General features: G+C 37.2%; 4 protein-coding genes across 5 annotated transcripts; 1 reads left to right on the top strand and 3 right to left on the bottom strand.

Moving 5' to 3' along the window:
- The first annotated feature begins 240 nt into the window (after nt 1–240).
- LOC121942641 (ladderlectin-like) lies at nt 241–3318 on the top strand. Its single transcript, XM_088075428.1, has 9 exons — nt 241–399; nt 494–563; nt 653–697; nt 826–870; nt 1545–1577; nt 1871–1962; nt 2319–2438; nt 2589–2688; nt 3024–3318. Exons 2-9 carry the CDS (start codon nt 515–517, stop codon nt 3092–3094), a joined length of 555 nt encoding a protein of 184 aa, XP_087931554.1. The 5' UTR covers nt 241–399; nt 494–514; the 3' UTR covers nt 3095–3318.
- Nucleotides 3319–3984: 666 nt separating this feature from the next.
- Nucleotides 3985–12872, bottom strand: gstt1b (glutathione S-transferase theta 1b). The gene is made up of 5 exons (XM_088075426.1): nt 12671–12872; nt 10200–10287; nt 8604–8754; nt 7397–7573; nt 3985–5136 (listed from the first exon to the last, which is right to left on the bottom strand). The coding sequence occupies exons 1-5, from the start codon at nt 12780–12782 to the stop codon at nt 4939–4941; spliced, it is 726 nt and encodes a 241-aa protein (XP_087931552.1). The 5' UTR covers nt 12783–12872; the 3' UTR covers nt 3985–4938.
- Nucleotides 12873–14548: 1676 nt separating this feature from the next.
- ddt (D-dopachrome tautomerase) lies at nt 14549–18020 on the bottom strand. 2 transcript variants are annotated; one of them, XM_088075425.1, is made up of 3 exons: nt 17766–18020; nt 16265–16440; nt 14549–15173 (listed from the first exon to the last, which is right to left on the bottom strand). In XM_088075425.1, the coding sequence occupies exons 1-3, from the start codon at nt 17919–17921 to the stop codon at nt 15101–15103; spliced, it is 405 nt and encodes a 134-aa protein (XP_087931551.1). In that variant the 5' UTR covers nt 17922–18020; the 3' UTR covers nt 14549–15100. The 2 variants fall into 2 exon arrangements, with proteins under 2 accessions (XP_087931551.1, XP_042336950.1); XM_042481016.2 differs by having other exon boundaries at nt 14873–15173; nt 17814–18009.
- Nucleotides 18021–19617: 1597 nt separating this feature from the next.
- chchd10 (coiled-coil-helix-coiled-coil-helix domain containing 10) lies at nt 19618–23981 on the bottom strand. The gene is made up of 4 exons (XM_088075424.1): nt 23772–23981; nt 21722–21944; nt 20771–20912; nt 19618–19831 (listed from the first exon to the last, which is right to left on the bottom strand). The coding sequence occupies exons 1-4, from the start codon at nt 23810–23812 to the stop codon at nt 19812–19814; spliced, it is 426 nt and encodes a 141-aa protein (XP_087931550.1). The 5' UTR covers nt 23813–23981; the 3' UTR covers nt 19618–19811.
- Nucleotides 23982–24271: the final 290 nt, after the last annotated feature.

Here is a 24271-nt window from a genome sequence, read left to right as displayed (position 1 = left end):
CTGCTCATACTTCTGTACTTTGACTTCAGTGTCATTTTGTATCACCACTGTTCATATGTTCATATGTCCTTACTTGTGACTGTAACTCAGTATCCAGTCCAGTTTTACTGTCATTCTTTTAAACATAAACCTGATCTGAAATCACAGCCAGGAAGTGGTTTGTGTTAATTGTTTACATGCAATCAGGAAACAGATTAAAGATCAGCTTCATATCTCTTGTGCACGCTGCAATCATCTTCCCACATACAGCACTGAGTCATCGACAAACATCAGCACGTTCTGCCAAGAGGGTGACTCTGTGTGCTTCAGGTGTGCGTATATAAAGAGCAGGGATCCCCTCATCATCACTCCATCACTCAGTTGATACCTGAACAACATCAGCTCACATTTAGCTGACAGGTAAGACACCTGCTGTGTTTGTGTTCATTCAGTGGAGCTCATGCTTCTGCTCTCTCTCTGTACATTTACTGCCTGTTGTTTTTTCTCCACACAGAACCGTCTGTTGATCATCACCATGAAGACTGTCCTGGTCCTCTCCATTCTCCTCTGTGCTGCGTTTGCAGGTCAGAATCAACACACAACATTTAGACAGAGCACACAAAGAGTTGAGTAGTATATAGTCTTACTGACAGAGTTGTGTTTTTATCTGCAGCTCCACAACCAGACGCAGAGAAAACAAGTAAAGAAAAGGCTCCAGGTCAGTATTGAAGCTCTCTGCTGTAACACACACAGACAGTCCAACCGTAAGATTGACATCTGACTATGAAACTGTAAAACTATAAATCTGTCTGTATGTACGATGACATTCATGTGATTCGTCCACAGAAGCAGCAGTGGAGGTCCTGCAGGAACAGATGGTTGCTCAACCTGGTTAGTGTCCTCTTTAAATATCATGCAGAGTTTGTCTGTTTGGTTTCATGTTTTATTGAGAAAATAAACTGAACAAATGATTGAAAAAGCTGAACCAGTCAGATAATATCAAATGTGAGAGTTAACAAGTTCCAACTGAATGCTCTTCTTTAAAGTTCCTGTGTTTTGGGATTTTCTGACTTTTCAATGTTTGTGGTTTAAAGGTAAAACTATTTCTAAATAAATTCTCCCTGAACGATACTTGTACATGATATCTATAACAGCACAGACCCTGAGAGTCAAAGAGCATCTTTGTAGAGTTTAAGAACTGATAACCAGCAGATCAGAGCTGGTGCTGCTGACTTGATTTAAAACCAACATTTGTCACCTTTTCCTTTATGTGTAGTCAAGTCCGAGGTGACCTGTACTCTGTGTTCATGCTAATTAGCTAATGTTAGCATGATTATGTAACAAACTAAACTAAAATGGTGAACATGGTCAGCGTAGCTGCTAAACATCAGCTTGTTAGCATTTAGGTCAAAGCACAGATGAGTCTATCACAGCCTCACAGAGCTGCTAGCAGAGCTGTAGATATTCGGTCTGTTTTTTTAAAACTTTTGTATTAATATGATTTACAGAGGACATGGTTTCCAAATGTACAGTATTTCATTTATTTACTTATATCTTTTTTTCAGCACCTGTGTCTGAGGGGGGAGCAGCACCTGATTGTAAGAGCCACATCACTGTTTTAATCTTTATGTTCATTAATGAGTGAGCTCATCATCACAACGACACCATAAAAAAGTGGAAATAAAAATAATAGTCAAACACCTCTCTCCTAATATCACAAATGTGCTTAAGAGACCAGAGCACTCGTTTCAAATGTTAGGCTGTTAACTACAATCAGCTTAGTTTGTACTTTACTGCTAACTATATATAGAAAGGATCTATTGTCAGTGTGATTCAGTCTGTGAAAGTGTTCTGTTGAAGTCAATGTTCTCTCTCTTCTGTCTGTCTGCAGCTCGTAATAACTTCTGTCCAGTGGGTTGGTTCGCCCATGGCTCTCGCTGCTTCCTGTTCGTCAATACTCCCAAGACCTGGTACAGTGCTGAGGTACTGCTGCTATAACACTTGTACATTGTTACTGTGAGCAGTCAGCCTCACTGAGCTCGTACACACTGTCAACAATGTGGCTGAAGTTGGTGCTTTTCCCGTCATGTGATAGACTTTGTTATTAAATCAGTGAAGCTAGTTTAGAACGTACCATCGCAGCACATGAGGAACGCAACATGTTCCACAACACGGAGCATCTGGATGCTGATGGTAGATCAGTCAGGCTGCCACCATCAGTCCATGAAAAGATGAACTTTTCACTTCAGAGCTAAAGACAATTCATCAGGAGAAAGAAATGACACAAATATTTAGCTGTATAGTCACAAAGATTCCTGTGTGCGTCCTCTGTCCAACAGGAGCACTGCAACAACCTGGGTGGCCACCTGGCCTCGGTCACCAACCCCAGAGAGTACAGCTTCCTGCAGCAGATCTCAGGCGGCTCGAGCACAGCGTGGCTGGGAGGCTTCAACCTGCAGGTCTGGATTCATGAAGAAACACCACTCAGTCAGTCCAGATCAAACCCAGGACCTGGTCCAAAGGGGGTCTAGACTTACTCAAGACTGATCTGAAAGCAAATGAAGAGACTGAGACAACACGTCTTTACACTCCTGCTCTTTGTCTCTTAGGGCCCATGGTTGTGGATTGACCGCGAGGGTTTCTATTACACCAACTGGTACTCACCTTTGTCCTCCAGCAGCTACCCCTGCATCTACCTACGAAACAACTGTAAGTCCACCTGTTTGCTTTGGGGTTAGTACTAGAGCTGATGGTCTGGAGGGATGAGGGAGGGACACTGCTGGGATTGTTTGTTACATCATGAAGCAGATAGTTTAATAACTCTTCATATATCTTTGTTTGTAAAACTCTGGGGGCTTTAATTGGGCTGTGGCTATATGTAAAAATGTGGCCTAGTTCTTTTGCTCTTTTACTCAATTCTCTGTGGAAAAAGGCAAATATGTGATATTACTGTGAACACTATGGCTTATTGTTTGTTGACAATTGAAAAGACTAAATGTTTCCTAATGTTTTTAATTTTTCTCTTTTTCTTCATCAACTTTCAGATGGCTGGGGAAACAACAGGTGTAACATTGCCTATAACTTCATCTGTGCCAAGAACCCTTTCGGGTGTTGACGTACAGACTTCACATCTGAGGCCTTGAGAAGGATCAGCCTGGATAGTTTTTCTCTTTGAGGCCAACTTGTGTACTATGTTTTGTGTTTTACTGAATTATACTTTTACTTTTTGTATTCTTCAAAGTGTGAAATGATCAAGTGCTAAGCAACTTTTGTGTTGATGCATTTTGAGTTGTGATCGTAGCAGCAGTTTCATAATAAAGACTTGTAAGAATGAGACAATGTTTGATCTTCCTTTGAGAGTTTGGTTGAAAAGTTGTTGTTGAAGTTCAGCTGTAGTCTGAAGATGACGGGTCATTCAGCTCAGAAAGTTACACTGGTTGTTTACCAGGCTTGTATGAAAGCCGTTTCAATAAAGTACAGCGCAGACATCTCAGAACTACAGCCTTGATCTGTGGTTTTGGTGCTACAAGAGATATAAGAATTACACAACATTTATCAGGTAGGTCATAGTAAGTTATGGTTTAAGTGTAGACATATTTCTAACCTCGTCATTAATACAAATTACAATGAAGTAGAAGAGCAAATTCTTATTGTAGGCATCATCATTAATAAGTAGCCCCAATTACATTTTGTGCCAGTTTGCTGTTAAACTAATTATTTGAGTTCTTGTTGTGTTGTTTTACTAAGTGAAACAGTGTTAACGTATTCAATCATGTTATCAGCACTGAATAGGACAAGCTGTCTTTTACTTTAGTTTTTTTTTTTGTTTGTTTGTTTGTTTTTTTCTGTTTTATTTTGATAGCGAGAGAAGATAATGTGTACCAAAGAGCCTGGGAATGGACTCGGATCTCGACTGCTGCTGCAGGGAACCAGCCTTCATGGCGTGAACTTCAATAGCTGGTTGAGCTACAGGGGCATCCCAAAATGTACCATCCCTTCTCAAGATTTCAGTCAAACACATAATTCTTTAATTCTTGAAAAATCATTAACATGTTGTATCTCCTGACACTGAGCACAGGCGATTAAGTGCATTTATATACACAGTGAAGTATTAAAGGGGAACAACAGCCATTTAAAACATTGATATTATTCTGGAGATTATATAATATGATAGAAAATATACTGCAACCTGCTCTGCGACAGGAAACTGCTAGGTAGCTTAGTCATCACACCGGCCCTTGGGATTTGATGCAGGTGTATTCCAGGTGTTTAAACACCCTTTAACATCTGAATTGACCTCTGTTTTGTTGTGCAAAAATATAAAGCAAATATATCTTTTTTTTTTTTAAATTTCCTGTCCATTTTGGTTTTTTACTTATCGTTATTGTCACTTAATATCAGGTAATTTTCTTCTGACTTTTTACTAATTTCTTGCAATTTTTTGTCCATTTCTTGTGAAGTTGGGTTTTTTTTTGTTTTGTTTTTTTTTGTCACTTACTACCAGGTAATTTCTCATAACTTTTTACTAATTTATATTTTTGTTGGCCATTACTTGTGAAGTTTTTTTGTTGTTTTCTTTTAAATGTATTTACTTATTTTTGTCGCTTATTTCCACGTAAGTTTCTGATTTTTTTAATCAGATCAATTTTAACTTTAATTTGCTCAGGTTTTGAAGAGTAACAGCGTAGCGTGAAGTCGACACTCAGCAGACTCAAATCTTCACTGCACCGTCGGCTGCTGAGCTGCACAAAGACGCTCCAAATTTCACTTTCAATGTGCTACATGACAACTTTGGTTATAAATTTCCTTTCAAGTAAAAGAAAAAGCAATTCTTACAGTGTTTTTCTTACAAGTGGACTCTAGGTGGTGAATGTTTCCCTCAAAAAATGGCTAAAATGCAGGAAAAAATATGAAAAAAAGGTTGATTGCACTTTAATCTAAATTGACCAAAACTTCTCTTCACAGGAATAACTTGAGGATTTTGGGCTTGAAGAACTCCAACTTGCTGCCGTCTATGTGCTTCATGCTCTCCAGAGCTCCCAGGATCATCTGGTGGGCTTCGTCAAACAGCTCCTTTCCGATGGCGGCCTGGACTCTGTCTCGCCACGCGCTCAGCTTGGGTCTCCCATCAAACACATCCAGGCCAGAGCCCACGGGCTGTCAGTGAGAGAATCACACAGAAGGCCTGTTAACCCTTTAAGCTTTAATATTACACACACACTCAGATCACGCACTTTTAAAATATTATACATTCATATTATTGTCTGCTTTCATTTTGTTGATTTTTTAACCATAATCAGTCCTAATCATATGTGTCAAATATTCATTAATATTCAGAATGTTTTACCCTTTAAATGCCAGGTTTTTGTCATGATGCCACTAAGTTTTAAGTACTTTTTTTTTTTTTTACAAAAAAATTTATTATTTTCAATATATTACATGCTAAGTCGATTTTTGAAGCCTAGCTAATTAGGAGCAACACTGACTTTTATACATTATTATTTTTTTGTTGAGTGTCAAATACTCACACTCATGCCACTCTGCACACAAAATGCGCTTTCTTAAAATCAGGCTTTTTTAACCAACATCAGTCCTAATCATAAATATCACATATTCAGTAATTTTCAGAATTTTAACCTTTTAAATGCCAGGTTTTCGGCACGATGCCACTATGTTTTTAGATAGAAGAAAAGAATGAAAAAAACAGATTATTTTTAAAATACTTCAACTCGTTTGTTTTTGTGTTTTGTTTTGTGTTTTTTGTTTAATTATCATAGTCTGGGATATGTCAATGATTAGCAGCAACATTGATTGTGATAGTGCACCCAGTGGAAATAGTATTTATTTTCTCCATGTACCAAATATGGTTAAAAAATTTAAAATGACATCAGCAGGTGAAAAATAGTAAACATGGCAAATTCTAAGATTAAACAAAAAAAAACCAATCTTGCCAAAATGTATGCCATATGCATGAACGCAGCCAAAAGTCTAAGAAAATGAAGAATGAAAACTGGGTAAGATTCGGCAAACAGTCCCTGAGGTGTTGATGTGGAAAAAGCCAACCCGTCAGCCATCCGCTGTGACCACTAACCCATAACGTTCTCATCAATGCAGAATGGTTCATAATAACCAGTTCCTTTAACAAGAAAGCAAATACTAAATGCATAACTTCCAGTGATTTATCAAAACCTGCTGAAGTGTTTCAGATACTGTTCTGGTCACAGATACACACAGAACCAAAATCCAGGTTTTCTTGCTAAGCAGGAGCTATTGGGTGCAGCTGTGATGTTTCTCTCAGCTGCTGGTGATCAGCCTGCTGGGAGCTTATTTAGGGAGGTTTTCCTGCTCAGACAGCTGTGTGTCTCCAGAGTCAACACCTTCAGTTGGCTTTCTGTGCGTTTTTTTGTTTTGAGTGGAAATCTTAGTCAAGTGTGTGTTGGAAGTGTAATTGTTCTTGTGGCCGTTCATTTTGTTTCCCCTCTATTCAGTGACTCACACTTAGGTTTGGGACCAATTCTTTTGGCTTGTCAATCATTTTGATAGAATCAGTGGGTGTCTGCGGAGACTTTTATCCCAGTTTCCCAAACTGCGACCTGTGTCCTTCAGGGAAAGTTGGAATTATGTATTTCAATCACTTTTCTACCCTTCAGGCAGCCCTTTGTATCACTTCATTTATTTTCACTTTCACTTTATTCCACTCGTGGAAACAGACATTTTCAAATCAAACCCCAAGCTATTTGCTATATTACATTCCGTGATGGAAAAGGGTCGAGGAGAAAATCTGATTTTAAAAGTGAGCCCCTTATGAGGGAAATGCACTGACACCATGGGCAGATCATGGCACAACAGGCCCCAGGGCACTGATATGCAAAAGGCACCACCACCTTTCCTACAGAGAAGCAAGACAAGCTAGGCGGGTTTCCATTGACCCTCAAATTGCGCAAACTGAAATTGCGAACATAAAATACGTCTAATGGAAATGCAGCAATTTAAAAAAGAAATTATCACAAAAGGTTTTTACGCTCACATGAGGTGGTATTTCAGGCGATTTGTAAAAGTCAGATTTGGCAAAACTGCAATGTAAACACTTTTTGCTATGGCTATGTGCTTGTCAGTAGGAACTGGCTCCCTCATGATGCAGCAGGAGCAACAAGAGCTGTTATTGCATCGCGAAACTCCCTCATACATGGCCGCTCCCAAGTCTGGCAATAAAACGATTCTGAAAAGACGCAAAGCACTGCCCCTCTCAAATCAAGTAGAAATAGAAAAACACATTCAAACATCTTAAATAATGATCTTCTTTAGAAGCAGGTTTGCAGTCGTGTAAACAGGCTCACTGTGCAAAAACACTTGAACAACCCTTCATGAATTCTCTGAATTTGGTCCATTGTGATTGTAGAAGGCCCTTTCAGCTCACCTGCATAATCTCAACAATGGCAACCAGGTCAGCTAGTGAGATATGATCTCCTGCAATGAAAGGCCTGTCCTGGATAAACTTCTCCTCCATGAGTTTCAGTGAGCCGTTCAGGTCCTCCAAGGCTGAGTCCAGCTTGTCCTGCGGGACATCCACGCCCAGAATCTTGGGAATCAAAACCTACAAGAACAAACACAAGACTTTCGTTTGAGTCTCCGGGAAGCACACATGAAATAACACAGTACTCCACTCTGACAGTGAGCTTGTCCTTGATACAAAATGTTTGAATTCCTTGTAAAAACACTTTTTAGGAGAAAGAAGATACAGCAGAAACAATAACAGAGCAGAGTGTGTTTTTTTCCTGAAAAAAGACCAAGAAAACCTCGTGACTTGCTCGGACAGCACGGGGAAAACAAAAGTCAAACGGCTCGGCTTGTCAGCGCACTCTTGTCTTCTCTCACACTGCTAAGTAGGAAGAAGGTTAACCCTTTCCTCACTCTCAATTTAAAGCCAGTTGAGATTCAAACTCAGGACTGAGGCTACGACACATCACCGCAACACCACTGTTACGTGACGCAGGAAAGGACTTGCACATAGCTACTGTAATTCCCTAGCAGGGAATGTTTTGACAACATTGGTTAACGTTACATACAAGTTGTGATTATGTTTTAAAGAAAAAAATTTACTCCAATGTACCAAGAACGTTTCAAGGATGTTTTTCATTTCAAATAAGGTTAAATGCTGACTAAGACAGTAACGTTTGAACTGCAGTATTCTGAGGATGTTTGGTGATGTTGAGAGGTGCTCTGTTCTTTTTTATAAAACATTCCCACAATGTTATAAGAGAACACTGGAAGAACATTTTTGAAAGCAACATTTAGGAAATGTTTTCAGGATGTTATTGAGGGTTGAGATTACAAAATCTGTTTTATAAAATGTTCCTTAATGTGAAAAAAAACCAACATTTTTTTAACATTTTTTGATTTTTTTTTAGAGAATGTTACCTGAACTTTAATAGGAACATTCTGGGAACTAAAAGAAAACTTGCTGCTGAAAACATTACGAAATTGAACCGTTCGCAGAACGTATTTTGAACCAAAAGTTGCTAGTTGGGCCAGCGCTGACGTTTTCCTTGCAGCTGACGTCACTCCTCCGGAAGCTGGAGGTAACAGCTGATGCAGGAAACCAGGACAGGTGTCAGTGAACTCACCCGCAGCCAGAACATCTTGGATCCATGCCAGCGGATGCCGGTGTGCTGCCATGACAGATACTCATTGATGCGAGCACGCTGCTGGAGGTCAGCTGGGTACCAGAAGTTTGGAGTCTTAAACTTCTCAGCCAGATAGAGCAGGATGGCGATGCTGCAGAGGCAAACACATGACTGTGTAAAGTCCCCCTCCACTCAAACATGTGCTTTTCTGTTTATGACGCCTGAAATGTCTGACTTTGATCATGCTGACTTGTATCTGTGCAAAAGTTTGTCACTAGAGAGGTGCTTTTAACCCTTTAATACCTGAATGGGCATCAGTGTTTCTTTGGCTGCATTTAGATGCCCTTTAACCTTTTAACACCTGGATCGAAATTACTTTTCTTGTGCTGCACTGAGACGCGTTTTACTTGTATTAAAACCTTTTTCTAATTTATTTCAAAAACACAGAAAAACAAATTAGGAAGAAGTTTGCAACTTGGCAAGAAATATCTCGCAAACTAAAAAAAAAAAGAAGCAGAAATTGACAAGGAAATTATCTGAAAATTGGCTTGGGGGGATTATTAAATATGCTTAAAAAATGAAAACTATATTTTTAATTCTATTAATAATTCATTCAAAATGTTACAGGAAATAAAATGTATTTAATTTTTAAGAACTTTTTGAGGCGATTTACTTGGGTTTTTTGTTGTTTTTTTTTACTTTTTATTCTTATTTTTAGGTAAATTTCTTTCTCGTACTATTTTTTTTTTGTTAATATTTGGGTCATTTCTTGTTGAGCTGCTCGTCACCGTCTTCCCATTTTCAGTTTTTTGGGGAAAGAAATCAAGCCAATTTGCACAGGTTCCAAAGGGTCAACCAGTATTTAAACCTTTGAAACTTTAAAAAAAAAAAAAAAGAGGTTTAATTTTCTTCAAAAACATGGGAAAAGGCAATGAGCACATTGCAAGAAATTAGTAAAAGGTGACAAGAAACCAGCCTGAAAATTAATGTTTAAAAAAAGGAGAAAGAGAGAGAGAGAAATTAGAGGATTATCAAAAAGTGTATTTCAGTATTAGTAGTATCACAAACCGATATATATTTGATTTATTGACAAAGGGGACATGTACAGAACATCCGCCCTAAGTTAGAATATTGTCCTTATTTTGCACAATGAGTGAATATCACATTTGTTGAAAAGCATTGTATTTTATGTCTCCATCTGCTGGTGAGCCATCATGATAAAAAATATGCATAATATGATGTTAATTCCACTATAGAAGAGACCCGATGATCACTGGAATTAAGTGGGGAAAAAAGATGGATATATCAATACTGTTTGTCTGCCAAATGAGTTGTTATGATTCGGCATATCAGATATCTAAAAAAAATCAATATCCTGCATCCCTAGTCTACAAACTATATTTATCATTCATTATCATATTTAGTATAATATTTCTTATTTTATTTATTTTTTAAAAGTCATTTCCTTGTATGTTTTTTTTTTTTTTTACTTTTTTAAACATAACTAAACATAAAACATTACCATTCATACAAGTACACAAATGTGTCTGGAGGGAGACTTATGTGATTTATGTCAAAGAACATTGAAAGAAGCACCTTTCAGCCAAGCCGAAGTCTCCATCTCGCATAGCAGGAACTTTTCTTATCAGGCTTATCTTCCCAAACTCTTCTAAATACTGCTCACCTGAAACCAGCACACAGGCAGGGGGCAGTCAGCAGCAGCATTTAAGATTTTAGTCTGGAATTATCTAGAGCTACTCACAAAGGCACTAGATGCCGCTCTGCATATGGAGCTACTAACTGATAGGACAGTACATTTTTAGCACTGGCTTTACTTAGATTCATGGATGGGACTCAAACCTCCACACTTGTTTGGTACTAACTAAAGTGAGTCCATGGTGCAGAGAGTGGAAACTGTCCATTAAAAAGAGATTATTTTACACAACAAAAATAAATGTGCTTTCTTTCTTGTCCTCTTAGTCAAAATGACCACTCAGGTTAATCTTGGGACTACAGCTGGGCAATATATCAATGTGTATTTTATCAATGTGCAATAAATTAATGTGTAATATGTGCATATACTGTATATCAATGTGCAATATATCAATGGGTATTATATCAATGTGCAAAATATCAATGTGCAATATGTGTATACATATTACATAATATTACATATTACATATATATAAATGTTCATTATATCAGTGTTTATTTCATCAATGTGCATAATATCAGTGTGCAGGAGATTTTGGATTATATCATACTTTTGGTATTTTCCTGGTTTATGGTAAATTGGTGTATTTATCTTTACCCACTTTGTCATTATATTCACATTATTGATGATTATTTATTAGAAATCATAATGTGTAAATATTCTGTGAAAGCACAAATAGTCAGCCCTACAATATGATCACACTATCAATATCAAGGTATTTGGTCAAAAATATTGTGATGTTTGACTGTCTCCTCATCGTCCAGCCCTACTTGGGGCCCCTTTTGGGGGTATCTAAAGTGTTATTTTGATAACCTTAGGGGCATTCAACTCTTAAAGGCTGTATTTTGTATTTATACCTCCGGAACTCTAAAATCCACGAGTGGGTTTGAAAGGTGTGTTTTCTTTAAAAATCTCAAAACTTCACTTCATTGTGAAATACAGTTATTTGTGATGTAGGGAAGGTCATGCATTTTCACCAGGCATTCAGGGAAGCTCAAAGAAATATATTTGTAGCTGAAAAAATAAAAACAACAACAAAAAACAAAGTTACACCCCAGCCACCCCCCTGCTCTAATAAATAAAGTACAGTCCCTTACCAAAACAAAGGCGTTGTATTTAAATTTTAACACTTTGTGTTTCAAATATATTTTTTAAATTATTATTATTATTATTTTACATCCTGTTAGCCTCTAGAAAGACTGCTTTGTAAAATAAAAAAGGGTTGTTTGTAAAGAAAAAAGTAAATTTGAACTGATCAGGCAATTTAGCACTTTAAGCACAAATTCAGATGGCTCATTCATTGTAGTTACTTACTGTTTTTGAATCCACAAAAAAAATTGACATAACTAGAAAACACTTGCTGAAAGCAAAGTTTTCTGATGTTGCCACCCACCTAAACACAAAAAGAAGACTCAAAAATACTGAATGTACCTGTAATGTTACGGTTGCAGCTGTGCACTGCAGTTAACGATGGAAAACGTTGTCCATACAGCAGCATACGGAAGCCCTAAGCGGACGTGTTTTGTTGTTTTTTTTTTTACAAGCCGTCTTCTCGATATAACGAGATATTATCTCGTTTAACGAGATATTATCTGTTATTATAGATATTATCTCGTTATCTCGAGAAAACGAACTTTGTTTTTTGGTTTGTTTTTTTAAACTTTATTGAATGAATGTCAGAAGAAGAAGTGGCTCGGTGGGTGATGTGACAGCAGGTGCCGTGCGGTGTTCAGCGCGGACAAATGCGTGCAGGTTCTCGCCCCTGCACGTACCAAAAAGCACCGGAGCAACAGTATAATAATCTAGTTATGATTACTGATGAATTTGGGTGATGTGTTCCTGTAATAACCATCTTACCTTGCGCATTTGTCCGCGCTGAACACCGCACGGCACCTGCTGTCACATCATCCACCCGCCACTTCTTCTTCTGACATTCATTCAATAAAGTTTAAAAAAACAAACCAAAAAACAAAGTTCGTTTTCTCGAGATAACGAGATAATATCTCAGGAAAACAAACTCCGTTTTCTCGAGATAACGAGATAATATCTTGTTATAACGAGATAATATCTCGTTATATCGAGAAAACGGCTTGTAAAAACAAACAAAAAAAAAAACCACGTCCGCTTAGGGCTTCCGTAGCTTAGGGCTTCCCGTAGCAGCATGTTATCCAACCCATGACATTTCCATACTCCGAAACAGAAAACGAATTTAACTTTTGTAAATATGAATATATTGTTTAACGTTTCGTATTTGTGCAGGCCTGCTCTGAAGTCCTCTTCTGCAGCGGTTCTGTCTCTGGTTTGGAGAAGGACAGAAAAGTTTTCTTTCTTCTGTGCACAAACTTCGACTCACCGTCCATCAGCGAAACTTTCTTGAATTCAAAGGGAATGTTGTTCTTCTTGGCGAAGATATAAACTGAGCGGCAGGGCTGAGAGAAAAGGTCCAAATACAGCTCTAATGCCATTGTTGCTTCAGTTGCTTGCGCACAGAACTGCGGTACTGTTCGGGCTCTTCTTCTCTCTAGATGTTATTGAGACACCAAAGATGGTTTATTGCGCTGAGATAGTTATCTCCTCTTCAGCGACACACAGCTGCCGTCCCTCTTCCTGACGAGTCTGTGACCCACAAACTTCACCAGGACAAAGTTTGTTTTCCGTCGGCCTGTCTAGAATGTTAACCATTTAAAACCCGGATCGACATCAGTTTTTTATGTGCTGCGTTTCTTTTACCAGCTGTTGAACTTTTAAAAACTTGAGCACATGGGTTTGATTTTTAAAAGAAAGAAAAAAAGGGGGTGGGGTAAACTAAAAACAAAAACTAGGAAAAATGTCTGAAAGACAGTATTTTAATATAATTATATATTTAAAATTATGTTACTTTCTTTAAGTTTTAGCATTTTTGAGGGTGTGTGTGTGTGTGTGTGTGTGTGTGTGTGTGAATTCAAAGTAGTAGTTGTAGCGTGAATCCTCTTGCTTTTCTGTACTCTCTGGTGTCCAGCAGTATGAAGTTAACCAATAGCCAGACAAAGCTTTGTAAATCTGTGGGTGAGAGGTAACATAATCTACTCAGAGTTTACATAACTGAGAATTCGCCCAGTTCCTGCTCTTTGTCATTAAAATGAGGAGTTATGTAACATGTATGCATTGCATCTGTATGTAACACGCCTGCTTTAGAAACAACTGTGGACCATGATGCTTTGGTTCTCTCTCACCATATCACACACCTTTTTTCTTAATGGACTGATAGTACATGTGAGCTTCCTCTTTTGTTGCAAGGAGCCAACTGGTAACTATTGGTCTGCAGCAGAAAACATCAACATGAACACACACACACACACACACACACACACACACACACACACACACACACACACACACACACACACACACACACAAAGAACAGGACATCCGTACCAGAATGCACCCATGGTTTTTCAGTTTTTCAGGCATAAGTGTTAAAATGTTTTTGTGTTGATACTGTAATCATTTACAAATGAAGCAGCCATTCTTTCTTTAAATAAGAATCTAATTGCATAATATCAGTTTAACCGTTCATTTAACCCTTTAAACCTTAGCACCTAGAGTGATTTCTTTCAAAAACATGGAAATCACGCATCAAGCTACGTCACAAGAATTGAACTAAAAATACAAAAAATTTGCACTGAAAAGTTATGCCGGAAAGAAAAAAAAAGAAAAGGAACAAAATAAAATTGCACATGACCTGATAAGAGCTTATAACAAGTGCTTTAATAATAATTTTAAAAATCCTATCACAATTAAAAATATATATCTCTAATAATTTTTAATATCGTTTTCTTAATATTTTTCAATTTTATTTTATTTTTTTAGATTATCACTCCCTCTCTCTCACACTCAGGTAACTTTCTGGTCATTTTCATAACATCTTTTTCAAATATTTGTTGCCAAGTTTCTTATTGCCCTTTTTCCCATATTGAAAGAAATTAAATCAACCTGCTCATGTTTGAAAGGTTTAAATGTTAGTTGAAGTCATCTGAGTACAAGAAAACTAATGTCAGTCCAGGTTTCACAAGTTTAATAAAAAGCCTCCAGATTTAATGTTATGTCAAGTCTATTTATGTATATATATTTTTTTTTTTTCTTTCAAGTAGATTCAAATAATATTGTATTATTATTTTTACTTATTTTGAGGGCTAAGCTGAATGTCATTCAATGACTCTGCTTTAGGAAATAAAGAAAAAAGATGCAACAGTTTTTCCAGGTGATGCATTCAAGTGCCCGTTTATTTCTCTTTAATTCCATCAACAAATGGAAGCGTTCATCCAAACCTGCCGGAGACAAATTTACCAAACAACAGGTTAAGGAATTTCTTCATGTCAGCTAGCTTCAAACCAGCAGTTCGTCCTGTGGTTACCAACCTCAGGTTTCCAACCCCCACTAGAGGTCACCAAAGCTTCACGAGTGGGGTCACAAGGCTTTCTTGATTTTAAGGGGTGAAAGGAAACTTAAAAATGTAAATACAGTTACATTTACTGTGCAAAAGTCAGAATTTGTCTTCATGAATTTCATGTGATGATTTTGGGAATGATAAAAACGACAGGTCTTTTAATCATTAAAAATCGACATTATTGCATCATGTTTTACAGCTTTAGGAATAACTGCAGTTGTGCCAGTTAGAGTATGTGGATCTGATATAAAAATACAGTACGTGACCTTAAAATGACTATCTTTACTTCATTGTGTGGTTCATATAAATCCATCCTGTCTGGAATGAAGCCGTGAGATGTATCCACCACATCGTCTTTCACAAGAAGCTCATGACGGTTCCCTTCTTCCCGACCTGGTGAGGCTGCAGCGCGTGGAACTGAATGACGACCCTGCGAACCAAAAAGGAAACAAACAGCGGAGTTGGAGAGGCTGAGCTCAGAGCTGTGTGTGTACACTGTGAGGGTCGAGTCAGGACAGCACTCACAACACTGACATTCCACATCACATCAGCGCATTTTGGCTCAGAGATGAGATGCCGTGTTCTTATAATTCAAGATGCACCGTTTGTAAAATCCTAGGCTGATACTTAAAATAATAATTTGGCTAACAACAGCCTTTTGTTGTTGTTTTTTCTTTTATTCTTTAAAATTTTGTCTTTGTTGTTTATTTTACTTTGTTGTTTTTTATTTCCACCTTTGTGCTTGGGAAACAAAGAAATCTTAATTATAATTTTTTTTTAAAATGAAGAATTGTGTGAAGGTAATTCAGACCTTTATTACACTACCTTTGAATAAGTGCAATTTCAATCAACACAGATTTTTTTAAAAAAAACTTCAATTTAAAATTATTTCACATGAAAATTGTCTTTGGAAAATAATATCTTTCACCCTTTGAAACCTGAGCAAATTGGCTTGATTTCTTTCAAAAACATGGGAAGAAGGCAATGAGCAACAACAGAAGAAACGGTCCAAGAAATAAGTTAAAAGTATGAGGAAATTACTTGTAAATTAGAAAAAAAGAGAGAAAAAGAAAAAGAGAGAGAAAAACTTACTGCTTAAAAATTCTAATAATTCCATGATATAATGTTAAACATGTAATTAAGATAATTATGAACATATGTTTCACTAGATTTTTTTCCCTTTTTTTCCCCACAAATTTCCCTAGCTTTTTAAAAGTCATTTTCTAAATCGACTAATTTTTTCAGTATGTGGAACATTTCACATATCGTACCAAGTTGCACATTGCCTTTATCCCCCATGTTTTTGAAAAAAATCGCATCAATTAACTCAGATTTCAAAGGTTTAAATACTTGCAAATGGAATCTGAAAGCAGCACAAGAAAAGTCAACATGGCTCCAGGTTTCAAAGGGTTAAGTACAGGCCTTGTTATTACAAAACAGCTCTGAGGACTGCACCTGTGCTGCTCCAGCATGTCCTCATATTGCTCTGCAGGTTGCTGATATGTGCGCAGGCGAGCTCACCTGTCCTCAGTCAGACCCAGCTCTTTGGTCAGAAACTCAAAGATCTTGGCGCTGTGCTCCTTGTTCTTGTCAGCAGTGTCGGTCACGCCGATGGCGGACACCGACAGCATCACGCACGGAGAGCACGAGCCAGAGATCAGCATGGGCAGTCCGGGCGTCACCACGATGTTCATCCTCTGAAAGATAACCACCGTGACCGACATCAGTGACGACATATCAGAGTGAAAACACACAGTACCTCATTTCAAGGCCATATCAGCACAAACAAAGTGAGCACATTTAACTCCACCACAAGGTCAGAGCTCATTCTCCTGCGTGTCACAAGTGTCCTTGAGCAACACACTGAACTCTACTGTATGTTAACAGAGTCAAATCCAAATCAGATTCAGAACAGAACAAATACTTGTGTTTTTATGAAAAGAGATTTCCACCCAAAAGTAGTGCAAATTTTAACCTTTTTTTTTTTAAATCTGCAAAAGAAAATATAAATCTATATGCTTCTCCATCCACTACTGTAATGCAAATATTAGGAGGTGGTTCACTGAAATAAGCAGTTGGTAGCGCTATTTTTTCGATCAGGTGCCACTGCAGCATACAGGAAAGCATGAATGGTTTTTCATGAAATTTATTTAGTTCTAAACGTGAGAAATTGAACATGATATTGGGCACTTATTGGAATTGCATTTAGTTACTATGTTCAGATCTCATCAACTCCACGACAAAACATTACCCTTCTGAGAAGCAACAATCTATGATTCAAGCGGAAATTATTTTGAATTCTGGCTTCTGCGAGTATCTCCGAAAGAACAGCACATTTCTATATTGATTATATTATTTTAAAATCACCTAGTTTCCTTTTATTTTCATACTTGACAAAACTACTTATTCCATATTTGTACAGAAGATAGTCCATTTGATAAATATTTTATACTTGACAGAGTGACCTGCTACACATAAGTACATTTATAAAGGTAGTAGTTTATTCTGGTAGATATTCATACTTGAAAGACTTACCTATTACCCATATAAGTACATTTATACAGGTGATAGCCCATTCTGATAAATATTTTATACTTTACAGAGACCTACTACACAGATAAGTACAATTTACAGGTAGTAGTCCATTCTGACCGATATTCATACTTGACAGAATTACCTACTACCCATATACGTAAGTACATTTATACAGGTGATAGCCCATCCTGATAAAAACTTATACCTGACAGAATGACCTAGTACACATATACATACATTTATACAGGTAGCTGTCCATTCTGATAAATATTTCTACTTGGCAGAATGAACTACTACACATCTATACAGGTGATAGTCCATTCTGATAGGTACTTATATAGTTATTATACTTGTATAGATATTATAAAGTTACTTGTTAACTATAGAGACATTTAATGCTGTTGCAAGCGTGTTAGAGGCACAGAGACACATGTGAGCATATTAACATTTATGTGCATAGCTGCAGGACAGGGCTAATGTAAACCACCTGTGCTGTAGCGTGGACACGCGCAGCAGCTTTGACGTATGTACTCACGTCCTCCGGTTTGCCCAGAGCAGCAGCGGCGGAGGAGCACAGGCTCTTCAGAAAGTCCTCCGAGAAGGAGCTGGCCGGTAAATTACTCTGGACGTTGATGAAGGGCATCTTTATCTCTGCTGGACTGTAGCCTGCTGACAACTGTGTTTGGAGAAGAGGACGAAAGACAGACCAGAGACAAGACGACTACTGTAGCCTCACTTTTCCGGTTAAATATTTTCAAAATAAATCTGTTCGGCGAGATAGAACCGGAAAGCTAAATTTCTGCTGCCAGCATTTTTTTTTTGTCACGAAAGGAGAGGTGATGAGACAAATATATATATATACATATATATATATCTTTTTCCTTTTGCTGATAACTTTTTTCCTGCCCTTTATTGTCATACATCTTTTGTTCTATTTTTCTGCAAAATTTTAATTTGGGAGGTTTTTTTTTATTTGTTTGTTTATTTGTTCTTTTTCTTTAATTATTGTTATTTTCAAGTTTAGGGGGGGATCTGTTTGTATAAACCTCTTGCTTCTTGACCTCTTCTGACACTTTTTTAAAATTATTATTATTCCTCTGGATTTTATGCAGTTTTTAATTGTGTGCAAATAAATTGGCACTAAAACATATATAGGCCTACATGAAATAAATGATGTATTCATAGATTTTGCTCCCCATTTAGTTTTCTCCAAAAACTTTTTTTATTATTTTGAAAGCAGACCGGATGCAGCAATCTGCTTTGGCTGAAAGCTACCAAGGATCTGTTTTCTTATCCAGGATGCGTCTATCATTTGGGTTGGGCGGGGGGGTTATAAACCACTTTGCTGTTGGCAGAAGGGGATTACTTGGTTAATATTAGGGGGAAAATTGTGGTTTGGGTACAAATGAATAGATTTCGTTAGAAAGGGCAAACTTTTCCTCCCTCTTCTTCTTTGGAGTTTTGCAGCAGAAATGTTGCAATGCTGCCACGGTCCGGATATAGTCCATTGCTGCGCCATTGTCATTTGAAATCCTTTTTTAAATTTTGAACGTCTAAAAAAACAAAATAGAGAAATGGTTATACAAGCATGCGGACAGAAAAAAAATCATACTTACATGAAACACCTAAAGTAAAAGAAATGGTCAAACACATGATGACTTGGTTTACATGCTGGAAAAAGGAGTGAGACGTACAAATTTAATTAATCCCAACCCTTCCCAATTATTGGATTTTAATTAACCAGCTTCTCTATTCATTTAAACCTAAACTCTGGCTAATTAACATATATGCATAAACCCACATACCCAAAATCAAATATCTACAATTATCCCTTATTATTTAGGCTACAGAAAAAAAGAAGAAGATAAACTAGGAAAAATACATATTAAATAACCAAATAGATAAACAGTGACCCCTGTAAACAGCTGGTGATTGTCAAACCCCCTCTTCATCCCTGTAGCTGTTGAAAGTCATGTTTTATACATTATTTTAAACTGGTTCACATTAAAATTGTTATATAAAATCTTTCTTGGTGGCACAAACACAAAGTTCTTAAAATGTCCCCTAAAATCTATTAAAATTAGAAATTAGTAAATAAATTATTTACCCTAAAATTCTAGACTAGGCCAACACTTTGCCAGTAGCAATGAGCAACAGAAGAAATTATTCGAAAATTACCAAGAAATTTGTTTTAAAAAAATGATAAAAGTGAAATGACCTGGAAAAAAGTGCTTAAAAAAATGTATTCCGTAACCTTGTCTTGAATATTTAATTATGATAATTAGCTATAAATATAGTTTTTCCCCCCCTCCCCATCACATGAAAGACAACACAGAATGTACAATTGAATAGCAGCTATTTATTAAAGGTTTATCATTGTACCAAAAACATTTCATACATCACAGTCACCAGTCAACAAAACCAACATGCTCACTGCCTGAGGTACACCGCACACATTATTGAATCATGTGGTCGTGTCTACAGTATGTTTAATGATTAAAATATGTCCGCCATGACAGCTGACACTGATCCTTCACACCAGCGATGACACACCTACAGAAAACAGAAGAAAAAGAGGTCAAAATGATAAATACTAGAATTATATTATGTTGTCATAAGCTCGCGTGCAGTGACTTGCTGTAGCACAGTGGTGGCATGGAATTCATTACCACGTTTTTTGATTTCTGGAAGTAATACGATATGTTTTCACACAAAGTTAACATTGTAGTCTTACACAAGGAATAGTGTAGAACACTATATATGATCTATACTTCTGATGGTCTTGAAAATATGAAATAGATTTTGAGCCATCTATCCACGTGATCTTGTGATTTAGTGGATACGTTTCCAGGTACTTGATTTTTTAAGCTATGGAAGAGATAAATCATTATTCAGAGCTGCTGTATGTATTAGACGGTCTTTGAGTTTGTGTTGATTGTTGTATAGGTGTTGTAATGTGTCTAGCCGTACTGTGACTATATGGATGTGTATTTATGTAATCTTGTTATTGAAAATATTGTTACTGAAAGTAATGGAGACCCCAGAAAGAGCAGTGACTGTTTAAAACAAGAGCTAATGGGGATCTTAATAAACAAACAAACAGCAAATCAAAAATAAAAAACTCTAAGTTTATATGTAAAACAAATATTATTATACCAGGATTAACCAAATGTATTTAGTATGTGTTACATGTAGCTTAAACAACAATATCTATACTTCTTCTACTTAAACTACTTATACTTCCTTATGTTTAGATAGATAGATAGATAGATAGATAGATAGATAGAAACTTTATCAATCCCAAACGAAAATTCAGGTTTCCAACAGCTCTATACCTTGTTGTAAATACATAAAAACATAAAAGATATATATATATATATATATATATATATATAAACCCCAGAGTAAAAGAGCCATTGGATGGTAGCATTTCTCATAAGTTGTTCATGGCTTGTTTCAGTAGTGCTGTATAATGCGGCTTCAGGGACTCACCGTGGGAGTACTTGCACTGTTTGAGCGCCTCGTTGAAGCCCTCACATAAACTCAGGTCACTGGAGTTGGTGGCGCAGTCCAGGAACTGTTTGACCTCAAAGTGACAGGGCCCCGGCTGGGCCGGAGCGGGCCGGGGGGGCTCCTGGAATCATACCAAGCAAAGAGAGAAACACTTCAAATCACATGTCTGACACCAAAACTCACCTTTATCAACAGTGAAAAAAAAGGTTTTATTGACAAAAAAGTTTAAGTTCTCACATTTCAAAACAAGCAACAACAACTTCCCTTTACTTACAATATAAAATACTGATTATCCGATTATCTGTATTGATTACCGATTGCCGATTATCTGTATTGGCGTATTATTTTTATGATCGCCGATAAAACTGATCAGTGAAAAAGTGTGCGTATTACACTCAACCAGCAGCAGGGAGGGCAGTCTGCAATACATGAAACCTTAGGGAGGTATTTTTATTCATTCATTTTTTAATTTCAATTTTCACTGAACTTTATAAAAAGAAAAGGTTGCTGTATATGATGTTGAAAGTTTCAGTTTTGATTAAACATTTTCTAAAGGCATGTAAACAAAGTTTCGTGTTGGAATTTCTGTTTCAAATTTTAAATATTGACAAAGATTTCACATCGGTTCCAAATATCAGTTATCAGTCTCATTAACTACTAATGATCGATATCAGTATCGGCCTTGAAAAATCAGTATCGGTCAACCCCTACTCCATACTTTAAATTGTTGGAGCACTTGAAGAAAATTCTGAGTATAAGCAGCTCCGACAGGTGATGGAAAAACACCACCACAAGACAGACTCAAAGCACACCCACACAGACGTGCACGACCTCAAAAAACAGCAACAACCTATTGGACGTGTTAAAGTCCAGCTAGATTCAGCTGTCTCGCCATGATAATCCTGTGTCTGTTTATACTCCACCTCTTACCTGGTATGTAGGCTTCGCTGGCTCTGAACTGCTGCTGCTGCCGCCACTAAACGCTCCTGTGATGGCGCTGCCAACCACGTGACCCACAGCCGAACCTACCGCCACCCCAGCCGCCGTGGTAGCCATCTGAGCCATGAGGCCCGGGCCCTGGGACTGAGCTGGAGCCGGGGCCAGGGCGGAGGGAGGTGGATGAGCAGGGGCCGGAGCGTGGGATGGAGGCGGGCTACAAACAGAGCAAAAAAGTGTTCAGTCATGTGCATTAGAGAAGCTTAAAGGGACATAACACAAAAGTGACAACTGTGTGGCATACCACCACTTCTGTAGATGTAAATTATGAAGTGAAAGTATGAACTATACCTTCACGTAACACTTTGTAATTATTATATTTAGCTATCTTATATCAGGCGGATAGTTTTTCTAAAACTGAGGCTGAAGTTTGTTCAGTCTACTAAAGTGTTTAAAAAAAAGGTAAAATTTCTCTGCCTTCAGTTTGCTACAGTGAAAGCCCCAAAGGACCTGTTTATAATTACAAATATCATAAATATTATAGGATGCTCACACTGAAGTAGGAAGCGGCTAACCCTTTCAGCCAATTATATTCCCAACACAAATAAAATACTGTAATTGTGGATTTCTACAGCAAATGCACTCAAATTTCATTATTTTAGGATACATTTTTCCCATTCCATGAGAATATTTAAGCAGAAATTAACACAATAGCAAAAATGCAAATTGTCTTGATTTCTGTTTAAATGTGGGAAGAAGGCGATGAGCAACTTAAGCAGAAATGACACCAAAATTAGCAAGAAATTAATAAAAAATAAATAAAAATAAAAAAGTACAAGAGAATTATTATTTTTTAAAAATGAAAAAGAAAACAAAACAAAATAAAAAAAATCATAATACGTCTGTAACATAACTCTAATCATGACAATTATGAAAATTTGCTGGACATTTCTCGCTTTGTTGCTTATTGTCCCAACTTTTTGAAATAAATAATACAAATTTGCTCTGGGTTCAAAGTTTAAATACCTGTTAAACGTGTCTGAAAGCAGATGAAGAAAAGTGATGTCACTCTAGGTTTCAAAGTGATGTTTTTAAACACATTGTATATATCTTTTGTGTTGTATTTGTCATCACAACTCAAAATATGTTTAATGCATGAAGTATCTCCAGACAACAGTCTGTTAAAAATCCAAATAAGTCAGACACTAAAAAAAAAAAATCACTAGCTGAGCAGTCATAATAGACTAAATAATTAATTGACTAACTGTCTCAGGATCAGTTACCCAGACAGTGTTACCTAACCACTGTAAACCGAAAGTTAAGCTGTGTCAGTGCCAGAGGGCAAGGCTTAAACCAACAAGGTAGATAGGTGTGTATATTATATATATATATATATATATATATATATATATATATATATATATATATATATATATATATATATCCGCGGGGAGCCTGTCAATATTAAACAGTGAAACTACGTTATTATTTTGTTAGTTGCATTGTTAGTTACATGTCTGTTGCACTAAATACTCTGGTCACAACCTAAGGAAGACAACTGCCTAATGTCAGTGTTCTGCTTCACTAACAAGGCCAAAACAAAATTAAAAAAAAAAAAAAAACGGTCAGAAATTTTGGCACGATGTTGCCTCCATACCACTGAGTGCCATATGTTGAAGCAGTGTAGCAGCTGAAGCGTACGGAGTTATAAAGGCTTCCAATAACTATTACAGCTCCTCTAAAAAACTGACGGCACACAAACCTACAAACTACTGCCATGACTTCCCTTACAGAAACCCTATCTTTTCCGTAGTGACCTTGCCAGAACCCAGCTTCGCTTAATGTCAGTGACTTATGACGCAACTATAATTAAGCTGTATGAGAGTATAAGTTCGTTATTAAGCCCGACTTCAGACAACCTATCAAGTCTCTCAATGCCATTTAATATTTCAGTCTGAATGACTTTCTGCATGTCAAACAAGACACATAAGACCACCTGCAATATAGCACTACTTTCAGTAGTGCAAGTTATTGTAATATTTACCTGGCTGGCGCTGAAGAACGGCTGCGGCTTCCTCTGGCCATCTCTGAGAAGACTCTAAGTTTTACTTATAAAGCGGACTGAAGAAGAGGAGAGCTCGGTCGTTGCTTCTAGAAAGTGCTTTCCTAACAGACTGCTCTGCTCAGGTCACTGCCAGCCGACAGCAGCAGCTCACGCATGTGCGACTGACCTTGCGGAGCATCAGCCGGCTACGTACACAAATGTCGCGAGATTTAAGGCGCTAGCCCGAAATTCCTGATATTTTCTTCTGCTGTGGGCCGAGAACGTAGAGCTGTGGTCACACCTCCACCTGCTGGAACGGAGTTTTTGTTTTATTTTTTAACAAAAATCATCATTAACATACAGTAGGCCTATCTGTGTGAGTAAAAGGTGTATGATGTGTATAGAGATTTTAGATTTTATGTTTTTTTCATTTTACCTAATTTGTATTTTATAATATTTTATCGTTTTTGCAATTAAATCACTTTTTCTTTTTTTCCTTT

The sequence above is a fragment of the Plectropomus leopardus genome, chromosome 3 (genome assembly GCF_026936395.1).
Source record: "Plectropomus leopardus strain MGB_pleo_1.0 chromosome 3, ASM2693639v1, whole genome shotgun sequence".
NCBI lineage: Eukaryota > Metazoa > Chordata > Actinopteri > Perciformes > Serranidae > Plectropomus > Plectropomus leopardus.
Note: the sequence above shows the minus strand (reverse complement) of the source record. Positions and strands in the feature narration are given on the sequence as shown.